The following is a 12,974-nucleotide window of genomic DNA, read 5'->3' on the forward strand; positions in this document are numbered from 1 at the left end:
TGTTGAACCAGATCCTGTGTTAACAACTGTCTGCATGCTCAGACGAGAGACTCATTCAATACCACCACACATGCGTGGAGACACCGTTTATAGCTTACCATGGGCATTATGTTACAAAGTGGCAACACAGAAATATATTTCCCTGCATTGTTCACATAAAGAGGCGGAAATGACACAAACGTTGATGTGTTGTAGAAACTCCTTCGTCATCTGATGAATCGATGCTAAAAATAGACACTTGGAAAAACCGATATAGAACAGAAGACATCGTCCGCAAGTTGGTACATGTGATCATTATGATGAACACAGGCATATTACTGGAGAAATATGTATTTGTGGTCTTGTGTGTTGGGAGCTGATGACACTGTGGCAACGATGGTGTGGTAGCGATATCAGTGAAGATTGTTTTGTGCGAAAGGGGACAATATGGCGGAGGTCATGGTTGAATTCCTTTTCACAACGCTTGTAAAGAGCGGGCATGGTGGAGTGATGGTAACGAGTCCTGGCGTCTTGTGTGACGTTACCCAGCCTGATGTGAGGACTGTGGGGGGAGAATCAGACGGATAGTTCCCGGAAGTACATTGGGAGACATCTGGACAGGTAACCATGATTCTATATACTCCACAAGGTAGATAGACAATGTAGGGGATGCAACTCTGATAAACTGTCATTCATAGGGATTCTTCCACTACGACTGCTACTAGTGCTACCATTACTACTACTACCACTACTACTACTGCTACTGCCACCACTCTTCCTCCTCCTCCTCCTACCACCACTACTACTATCACTACTACTGCTACTACCACTACTACTACTACCACTACTACTACTGCTACTACCACTACTACTGCTACTACCACTACTACCTCTACTACTACTACTACTACCACTACTACTACTGCTACTGCCACTCCTCCTCCTCCTCCTCCTCCTCCTACTACTACTACTACTACTACTGCTACTGCCACCACTCTTCCTCCTCCTCCTCCTCCTCCTCCTACCACTACTACCACCACTACTACTATCACTACTACTACTACTACTACAACTACTACCACTACTACTACTGCTACTGCCACTCCTCCTCCTCCTCCTCCTACTACCACCACTACTACTATCACTACTACTGCTACTACCACTACTACTACTACTACCACTACTACTACTGCTACTGCCACCACTCTTCCTCCTCCTCCTACTACCACCACTACTACTATCACTACTACTGCTACTACCACTACTACCTCTACTACTACTACTACTACCACTACTACTACTGCTACTGCCACCACTCTTCCTCCTCCTCCTACTACCACCACTACTACTATCACTACTACTGCTACTACCACTACTACCTCTACTACTACTACTACTGCTACTGCCACTCCTCCTCCTCCTCCTCCTACTACTACTACTACTACTACTACTACTACTGCTACTGCCACCACTCTTCCTCCTCCTCCTCCTCCTACTACTACTACCACCACTACTACCACCACTACTACTATCACTACTACTACTACTACAACTACTACCACTACTACTACTGCTACTGCCACTCCTCCTCCTCCTCCTCCTACTACCACCACTACTACTATCACTACTACTGCTACTACCACTACTACCTCTACTACTACTACTACCACTACTACTACTACTACAAACATTACTAATACCACTTCCACTACTACTACTACTACTACCTCTACCTCTACTACTACTACCATTTCTACTACTACTACAACTACTACTACTACTACTACTACTACTACTACTACCTCTACTACTACTACTACTACTACTACTACAACTACTACCACTACTACTACTACCTCTACTACTACTACTACTACTACTACCTCTACTACTACTACAACTACTACCACTACTACTACTACTACCTCTACTACTACTACTACAACAACAACAACTACTACTACCACTACTACTACAACTATTACAACTACTACCAATACTACCACGACGACTAACGGGATCGGGTGGTCAGGATCCCTAGCTTGGTTGATGCATGTCATCGTATCCCAATTGCCTGGATCGATGCGCATGATGTTAATCACTGTGTGTGGGCGTTTTGTAATGAGCAGGTAGGGAAAAACAACTTGTTTACGTGGAAACAAGTGTTCCCTTTCGGAACATATCCCAAGACTGTTTAACAGGGAGATATCCAACGTCCACCTTTTTATAGTATATACGGGGGTCTTGTGATACTAGGTACAGCGAATGTGCAAAATCATATCTCTTTTCCTAAATACAGATATTGACAAATATTCCATGTGTTAGCATTTATAGTCAATTACAAGTTCGACATTGTTTTTAAGGGCAGAAGAGTACCATGCTGATTCAAAAGCCGTCGGAATAAGTTGGTTTGTCACTCTATCATTTCAAGTCGGAGGACGATAACACAAGCATGGACGACAAAGAGAGACAAGCTCTTCAAGAACTCCACTTGAAGTTTATGGAGGATCTTGATCCCTGGGAAATAATTATAGACTTCCTGTTTGAGAGGAAGTGTTTCAACACCGCGCATATCAATAGGCTCGAAAGCATTCAAGATAAAAGAACTTGCCGACGTTATTTTCTGGAATTAGTTCCCAAGAAGTGTTCATTTTCAACATTTGTAGACGGTCTTATGTACAATGGCCATCATGCACATTTAGCTGAACTGCTTAAACAGAAGGTTCATGACATACAGAACAGAACAGAGTCCCATGTTGATCCCATGTCAAGCGACGATGATGAAGACGACGCCATGTTCCTTGTTGCTAGTCGACCCTATGCGCGCGGACGTAAGAGAAGACAGCTAGATAATATGACCAATGGGAAGAGGTTACGCAATGAGTCGCCAAGTTATGCAAATGAGGACTACGATAAGGAAACAGGGGCGGTTAAAACAGTTCTCACAGAAAAAGTCCCCAAAAGGGAACTGGAAGGAGGAGGTATGATACAAGCTAGCCCCGAAAGTCTATCGGATAAATGTGTACTCTGTCCACTGTGCCAACAGCCAAATCGCATCAATATTGTTAACAATGAAAAGAAGAGAATAGTTCGAATCCAGCATCATCTAAAAGTCTTGTCCCACGATGGTGAAGTTGGGAAGTTTGAACGGTTCATCAAAGCAATGTCCAAGCGACATAAAAAGAATCCCGACATCAAATTTGCCCTTCTGGATGCAATAGTCGGCCGGAAAAAGGTTTCAAACAGTATAGTTCCCGATGAAGACGTGTTCCTTAAAATGGAAAAGACAATTCCATACACAACAAACCCCATAGCTACCAGCATGGTTTATCTATCAAGAAAGGGGTCGGCTATTGCCACAAAAAAGCCAATTGAAGAAGGGTTAAAGGAGTTAAATGTAGCAAAGTCCCATTCCGAGTTTATCCAACCGTGCAAAGACACTGGAATGGTGTTATACATTGAGGTGAACCTTCTCATGCAGCTCTTTGAAAAGAATCCAACCCCGGATCTTAAAATGAAAATTATCAAAAGACTCGATGAGGCCATCAATGTCCACTTCGCAGAGGAAGTGCCGGAGGTGCGAGAGGACTACACAAGGATGCTTTATCTCAAAATGGTTTTCTGTTACCTCGGAATCCGCGTGGATGCAGGAACAATAGCTAACTACACACCAAGCGTGGGTGATGTTCAGAATGCCGAATCTTGCCTCACTCTTATAGACAGACTCCCAGCTATGTTGGACAAAAGAAGGCGAATGTTTTACCACGTGGCTAGATCTGTGTTGTTCAAGTGTAGGGGCGTCCTTGATCTTGCTTTGGACCACGTGAACGCTGCAGTGGACAAGGCGAAGGAGGGTCAGTTTCAGAAGGAACACTTGTCTATCAAAGACCTTGCTGACAATGTCAGAGAGATTATTCGGGATTGTGACGTGAAGCAGGATGAACGAGGGGAAGCTTTGTTGCGGGAGCTGGACGAGGACCTTCTTCAGGACAAGGGCGTGCGTGAGATGTCTTCAGATGATGAAGACATATGATACTATCGCCCTGAGAGAGAGTGAGCATGGTCAGATATGTTGATACGCGGTAAGGCCCCGTGTAGAGACTCTGAAAGTAATATGTATTTGAAACCTGTGACCGGAGAAATTATTTCTAAGGCAGGTTGTGTTATTTCGAAAGAACACCATTTTTATAATTGTGGGGGTTATATACATGTGTTATTTGTTTTGTTTGTTTGTTTTGTTATTTAACGCCGCACTCAGCAACATTCCAGCTATATGAGGGCGGTCTGTAAATAATCGAGTCTGGACCAGACAATCCAGTGATTGATATCATGAGCATCGATCCACGCAATTGGGATCGATGACATGCATCAACCAAGTCCGTGGTCTAGTGGTAGAGCGTCCGCCCGGAGAGCGGAAGGTACGGGGTTCGATCCCCAGCCGCGTCATACCAAAAGACGTTAAAAGATGGTACTTGTTGTTACCCTGTCTGGTGCTCGGAATTAAGGTGCTAAAACAAGGACTGGTCGGCTCGGAGTCAGTATACTGTGTCTGAGTGGGGTATTCATGTTAAACTGCAGCATGGTATCTCAGTGTGCTAGCACTATAAATCGGCATCAGTCCGGACTTGTACAAGCAGCCACACACACACACACATATACACGCATATGCACGTCGCTATATAAGTGCAATAATCTTGGACGCGGCGTTAAACCCCATTTCACCTAACCTCACCCACTTCTTGCCTTAAGTTCATACTCCCAAATTTTACATAGATGCCATCAATGAGGATGGCATTTGGTTCCATTATTGACAAACTGACCTAAACACGTTTAGAGCTGAACATGTCTAGCATGTGTTGAATACCTTAACAAATGTTTTGAATGTACTTTAACAAATTTAGTCCATACAGCATCATGGTTTTTTATATACATGTATTACAATAAGTATTCAACAACAACGGACGTCTTGCCATGGCAATGTTATATTTATGAAACGTTATAGGTATTTGTAATGTACTTCCATGTTAAAAGATTAAAATAAAGTGTAATTATTCTTAAAGTCATTTTCTACCCTTTAGTAAACGTAATCGTTGTATTTGTGTACATTGCACTTAAGCGTTGTATTCATCATTGTATTCATCGGCAAAATCACAGCATAAATAAAGGATGTAGTCTCTTGCATTGATGTTTGATTGATACAAATCCAGCTATATGAAGGCGGTCGGTGAATAATCGAGTCTGAACCAGACAATCCAACGACTGACATCATGAGCATCGATCTACACAATGGGGATGCGATGACATGCACAACCAAGTCTGGGACTTTGCAAGGGGACAACATATTTTTCAGCTACTTCTGCAAAACATATATTTTCTTATTAAAACTATTAGCCTAAATATATACTTTTTTTAAAACACCATGCAACAATTTGTGACAGACCTTTTTTCCCTCATTATGTTTCGAAAATTCCACGATAACATCCGATTATTTCTCACGTTATTAATAATTATTTTATCAACATTATAGATATTAATAATTTCACACTTTCACAGAATGTGAATCATTCCGCGAATCAGTATTATATGTCTGTCGGTATCGATGCTACATGTTTTTACGGAATACTTTGACATCGTGTTTGGCACTTGTTTAACAGTGAAGCTGTATTGACATTCTTCAAATACAAATAACATGATGGTAAAAGGAACACACTAGGCTCTAATAAGAAACAAAAAACAATCAGAAGAATATTTATGAGCTGTTCCTGTTCAATACTGTCTGATACAATATCTACACCGTGTATACATCATCACGCCGAAATCACGTCTTTATAGTTAATTTGGGAAGACTTTGCCATTCCAAAGATTTACCATCTTGTATAAAATATTGATTAATTAATAATTAATAAATACTAATTAAGCAAGGATAAGATATATGGACGAACAACTTCTTTATTACCGTTAGGAACGACGTTTCGGTGTACGGTCTAAAGCAAATGTACCGTTATCAAGCAAATGATGGTGTTAGAGCCTACACCGAAACGTCGCTCCTAAAGGTAATAAAGAAGTTGTTCATCCATATATCGTATCGTTACTTTGGTTTGATACCAAGGCTGCAGCTACAGCCCGATACATCACCACTGTTAGCTGATACATTCCGCGGCGCATCTCTGACGACACTGAAATGCTTATTGCCTCCCCGCTATGCGTATCTATCTGAGCAGTGATCGCAAGAAGCAGCGTGTTGTCATTGCGTTAGTCCCTTAACCGCACCAACAACACTACAACGTTTTTAATTATATATGTAGTCTACAGGCTTTTGGTTACCATGGAAACGGCATTTTTTGGCATGTCGCTATCAGGGCATGCTGTTACCTTCTTCTGTGACAATGCGCAAAGAATTTCACGGAATAGCGACTCGTGCCCCTCTCATGGCCATTTTTGCAACCGGGTTCCGTCTTAGCGCAAACGGGCATCAACAATTGCGTAATGGTACTTATATATTTCCCCATATATTATATATATTTCAGATGCAGGTCAGATGCAGACACAGCATACTGACTCCGAGCCGACCAGTCCTTGTTTTAACCCCTTAATGCCGGGCGCCAGACAGGGTAACAACAAGTACCATATTTTAACGTCTTTTGGTATGACGCGGCCGAGGATCGAACCCCGGACCTTCCGCTCTCCGGGCGGAAGGCGGTTGATACAACTGAGAACCTGGCTATGCTTGAAACGAGAAGCGCCAGCACTGTTGTTGTCTAAAGATGGTTCTCTACAGCTTGGTGGGGGTGGGGTGTAGGGTGTATGGTGTATGAAGTTTAATATTCTCCATCTCTGCGTAATTTTATAGCCAGAGGTAGATCCAGTGCCGCGTGAGCGCAATTCTCGCACAACCTTCACTTTTCTTATCTCAGCAAAATGTGCGTCAGAAAAAAACCTCGGCATCCAGAGGGTTAAGCAGACAACGCACGACATACGACTGGTGTTGACTCTCTGAGGTGTTGCGAGGTCCGCCGAAGGCTGGATCCGTGAGAGTGAACCACACCACAGGGTATGAAATCACACTAGTACAGCCAGGTAAAACTGTTCCCATGTCTTGAAGCTGGGGGAATTCCTAAAGATGGGAACCTTGAGGTTCTCTTACCAGATGCAATAGGACTTTACAAAGCAAACAGTTTCTCTTTCACGTCAAAATGGACGGGGTTGGCTGGTTGTACTTCATTTTTAATAACGCTCCTTTGCATTTGAAATGTAAAGTTTTCACTCTGAAAGTTTGAAATATGATTTTGACTTTGACTTTGAAGCATGTAAAGGTTGGTCGATGTTGAGAAACAGGAATAAGGAGAATAAACAGAAATAAGGAAAATATCACAGTCAGAACTATATCAAATAAACATCGTAGCAAACAGTCAATACTATATCAAATAAACACGGTAACAAATATCACAGTCAGGACTATATCAAATAAACACGGTAACAAATATCACCGTCAGTACTATATGAAATAAACACGGTAGCAAATATCACAGTCAGTACTATATCAAATAAACACGGTAACAAATATCACCGTCAGTACTATATCAGATTAACATAGAAACAAAAAATACAGTCAGTACAATATAAAATAAACACAGTCACAAATACACGTACAGTCAGTACTATATCAAATAAACACAGTAACAAAAAAGCAGTCAGTACTATATCAAATAAACACGGTAAAATATATCACCGTCAGTTCTATATCAAATAAACACAGTGACCCAAAAAACAGTCAGCACCCTAAACTATTCATGCCTTAGCAGTTACAGAGGATGAATAACAGTTATGTCCATATCTTCCGACTGAAGACGTTTAAACCGAAAACACTCGCCGCTCCTCGGAGTTTTGTACGTCAGAGACTTAGGCCACGCAATGGAATGTAGCACTGATATTCTGCCTTCCACCATCATGGCCGTGACCAAAATAATCCCAAGACATGTTGACCCTACGATAAACATAACACCTTGGATGTTTGTCAAAGGGGCATGCTTATCTCGTTTGCACCTGTATCTCCTGGAGAATACCCTCCCCTCCCCCACCCCTACAGAACAGGTGGATCGCCGTCATATAGCTGGAATATTGCTGAGTGCGGCGTTAAACAACAAACAAACAAACAAAACAAAAGAACAGGTGGAACACCGCGGTTGGTGCACTTCACGCCGGGAAGACCTTGTTTCATATTTGTTGGACGCAATACCTGTGACTGAATGCTGTTTATCGCCGCAGCGTGGACTCTGGACAAAGCAAACAACTGATTGAATGCGTTCAACCCATCTCACATGCTGGTATTTAGTATTTTTGGCACCCTTCAAGATACTCAGTATACCTTCAGTCACAATGATTCTGGTGTTAATTTTAAACCAAAAACAATCATGTTTGTAAACCCCGAATCTTTTGTGAAGTACCCGGATGAGTTATGTAGTTGAGGCCAATTACATAGTACTATTGACATAAAACAACATGATAAACCTGACCGTATTCCTGCCTAATTTTTTGGGTAATTTTTAAATACGAGGAGGAAGAGGCACAAGTTACAAATATTCAAAGTTTAGGGTTAAAATTTAAAGCAGGGATTACGTAATCGTTCCCATGACACGGGAAGACCATAGTGTGGTTGGTGATACTATTCACCGGCGATTAATCAATGTCTCTAGATCCTAAACGATTTGAACAGAAAGAACTCTTTTTAAAGCCTGGATTGGTGGATGTACACTAACCTCGACATCATAATTATGAAATGAACCCTAAGGGGTTAACGGCATTATAAGGTTAACCCATATTACCATATGTCAGATGTTAACAAAGTTATGAAACACACATTAAATTATATTTCGCGTGGAAGCTTTCCCTAGCAGTCTCTCGTGCTTCTAGTCCAGTTCGGCCGAGCAGTATGAGTATCGTCTGCTGATATGATAAGTGTCGTCTGCTCAATGTTTTGCATGTGCTCCTCGTGATAGAGCCCGATGCATCTGCCGTCTGTTTGTTGCGTCGCGATGCATCTAAGAGTGTAGGTCACGGAAAGAGTTGAGGATGTATGGGCCTCATGCAATCCGTTTCCGTTGGTTGTGAGTGCTCGGCCTGACTCGTCTGATTCATTTACCGGACTAGCATCCTAGAAACTAATTTTACAATTAATTTTAGTTTTTTCAGGCACTGGCAGGTTAATTGACGAGGAAGTTTGTTTGTTTGTTGTTTAACGCTGCACCAGGTAATATTCCACCTATATGACGACGGTCTGTAAATAATCGAGCCTGGACCAGACAATCCAGTGATTGACATCATGAGCATGGATCTACAACTGGAATATGATGACATGCATCAACCAAGTCAGCGAGCCTGACCACCAAATTCCGTTAGTCGCCTCTTACGACAAGCATAGTCGTCTTTTACGTCAAGCTGGGTTGCTGAAGATCTATTCTACCCCGGATCTTCACGGGTCATTGTCATTGTCAAGTCTCACACACCCCTATCCACAGTGAGTGGCATGAGCATAGAGATGTGAGTATCGGGCAGCGTGTACACCTTATTGATCACACAATCTCTTCTTTTTTAGGTTCGAAACGTCCATAAAATGTCACGTTCCAAGCCAGCGAAGGGGAACAGTTCTGGAAGCTGTCATAAGACAAACATAATGTTGTACCTGAGATGTAGAGTCATGTCTTTGGCCAGTGCTCCACACACATACATCAACTCTACACAGGTATATCAGGTCCACGCATGAGTGCAACGACACACAGTGCAACAACTCCACACATCAGTGCAACGCCACACAGTACAACAACTCGACACATCAGTGCAACAACTGCACACCTCAGTGCAACAACTCCACACACCAGTCCAACGCCACACAGTGCAAAAACTCGACACATCAGTGCAACAACTCGGCACATCAGTGCAACAACTTCACACATCAGTGCAACAGTTCCACACATCAGTGCAACAACTCCACACATCAGTGCAACAACTCCACACATCATTGCAACAACTCCACATATCAGTGCAACAATTTCACACATTAGTGCAACAACTCCACACATTAGTGCAACAACTCCACACATTAGTGCAACAACTCCACACAACAGTGCAACAACGTCAAATACCAGTGCAGCAACTCCACACATCAGTGCAACAGCTCCACACATCAGTGCAACAACGCCACACATCATTGCAACAACTCCACATATCAGTGCAACACATTAGTGCTACAACTCCACACATTAGTGCAACAACTCCACACATCAGTGCAACAATTCCTCACATCATTGCAACAATTCCACTTATCATTGCAACAACTCCACATATCAGTGCAACAACTCCACACATCAGTGCAACAACTCCACACATCAGTGCAACGCCACACAGTGCAACAACTCGGCACATCAGTGCAACAACTTCACACATCAGTCCAACGCCACACAGTGAAAAAACTCCACATATCAGTGCAACAATTCCACACATCAGTGCAACAACTCCACACATCAGTGCAACAACTCCACACATCATTGCAACAACTCCACATATCAGTGCAACAATTTCACACATTAGTGCAACAACTCCACACATTAGTGCAACAACTCCACACATTAGTGCAACAACTCCACACAACAGTGCAACAACGTCAAATACCAGTGCAGCAACTCCACACATCAGTGCAACAGCTCCACACATCAGTGCAACAACGCCACACATCATTGCAACAACTCCACATATCAGTGCAACACATTAGTGCAACAACTCCACACATTAGTGCAACAACTCCACACATCAGTGCAACAATTCCTCACATCATGACAACAATTCCACTTATCATTGCAACAACTCCACATATCAGTGCAACAACTCCACACATTATTGCAACAACTCCACACATTAGTGCAATAACCCCAAACATCATTGGAACAACTCCACACACCAGTGCAACAACTCCACATATCAGTGCAACAATTTCACACATTAGTGCAACAACTCCACACATTAGTGCAACAACTCCACACATTAGTGCAACAACTCCACACAACAGTGCAACAACGCCAAATATCAGTGCAGCAACTCCACACATCATTGCAACAGCTCCACACATTAGTGCAACAACGCTGCACATCAGTGCAACAACTCCACACATCATTGCAAAAACTCCACATATCAGTGCAACAATTTCACACATTAGTGCAACAACTCCACACATTAGTGCTACAACTCCACACATCAGTGCAACAACTCCAAATATCAGTGCAACAATTCCTCACATCATTGCAACAATTCCACTTATCATTGCAACAACTCCAAATATCAGTGCAACAACTCCACACATCAGTGCAACAGCTCCACACATTAGTGCACCAACGCCACACATTAGTGCAACAACTCCATACATCAGTGCAACAACTCCTAACACCAGTGCAACAAATTCCTCACACCAGTGCAACAATTCCACATATCATTGCAACAAATTCCTCACGTCAGTGCAACAACTCCACGCATCAGTGCAACAACTCCACACATCATTGCAACAACTCCACACATTAGTGCAACAACTCCACACATAAGTGCAACAACTCGACACATTAGTGCAACAACTCCACACAACAGTGCAACAACTCCACACATTAGTGCAAAAACTCCACACATAAGTGCAACAACTCCACGCATCCGTTCAACTATTCCTCACATCAGTGCAACAACTCGACCTGTTAGAGGTACAACTCCTAAAATTAGTGCAACAATTCCACACATTAGTGCAACAACTCCACAAATTAGTGCAACAATTCTACACATCAGTGCATCAACTCCGCATATTAGTACAACTCCAAAAGCCAGTGCAACAAATTCACACAGCAAGGGGCTGTGATATAGCCTCATGATTAAAGTGTTAGCACGTCACGCCGAAGGCACGGGTTCTATTCCCGACATGGGTACAATGTCTGAAGCCCATTTCAGGTGTCCCCCGCCGTGATCTTGCTGGAATGTTGCTAAAATCGGCGTAAAACCAAACTCACTCACTCACCACACAGCAGTACTCAAGAAAGCATTGCAGACAACTGTAAAACAACTCCCGACATCGATGAATGAACAACTGTTAAACCCATTTAATTCCGCCCAAATCATTCACTGTCCACGACAGAAAAAGGTATGCGTTGTGTATCCACACACAAGTCTTGAAGCGCTGAGCGATAGTCTGTCTCTAACAAAACATTCCTGAGCTGACTTGATCGGGACGATGTGGGATTCGACCCCTAGACCAGCACATCGTGGTTCGCCTAATTAACGCTGCACACAGAACCGGGGCGCATTTGCACAATTCATAACTGAATTCAATTAAACGGTCTGTTTGGAACACTCTCATACATAACACCAGGACGGTTAGTGGGTTAACTCTTCAATCATATTTCGGAACACTGTATTGTTATAAGCAACAAAACCATTTCCATAATCATAAGAAATATCTTTTATAAACAAAGTCCATTGTACGATTCCGACTATATCATATGCGAGTGAATATGCTTTTACGCCGCTTTTACCAATATTCCAGCATAATCACGGCGGGGACACCAGAAATGGGCTACACACATTGTAACCATGTCGGGAATCGAACCCGGGTCTTCGGCGTGACGAGCGATCGCTTTAACCACTAGGCTACCCGACCACCCCTACATCATAAGCATTTCACTTCACTTTCAAATAACTATTTGGTGTCCACGAAAAGGTGAGCGTATCCTGTCCCATCGGCGGCACCATCACAAACACATGAAAAGGCAAAGCAAGAGTTCGCCGGAACAAACGCGATATATATTGGTAAAAGTGAAAATATGAAAATGCAACGGACATCACTTTGGTCACTGATGCGTCAAATTTAGAAATATCCTCCAAATGCCTTCCACAAAACTAAGCAAGGCCTGGAATTTTGTAACCCTGATCAACCAAATTTTGACGAGAGTCGTATGATATACGAAAGAGAT

The 12,974-nt window shown here is 42.6% G+C and overlaps 1 protein-coding gene across 1 annotated transcript; it reads left to right on the forward strand.

Moving 5' to 3' along the window:
- The first annotated feature begins 261 nt into the window (after positions 1-261).
- Positions 262-5,082, forward strand: LOC139450002 (uncharacterized). Its single transcript, XM_071231612.1, has 2 exons — positions 262-600; positions 2,343-5,082. The coding sequence occupies exon 2, from the start codon at positions 2,432-2,434 to the stop codon at positions 4,010-4,012; it is 1,581 nt and encodes a 526-aa protein (XP_071087713.1). The 5' UTR covers positions 262-600; positions 2,343-2,431; the 3' UTR covers positions 4,013-5,082.
- Positions 5,083-12,974: the final 7,892 nt, after the last annotated feature.

The sequence above is a fragment of the Haliotis cracherodii genome, unplaced genomic scaffold, assembly GCF_022045235.1.
Source record: "Haliotis cracherodii isolate W230 unplaced genomic scaffold, xgHalCrac1.p SCAF_8, whole genome shotgun sequence".
NCBI lineage: Eukaryota > Metazoa > Mollusca > Gastropoda > Lepetellida > Haliotidae > Haliotis > Haliotis cracherodii.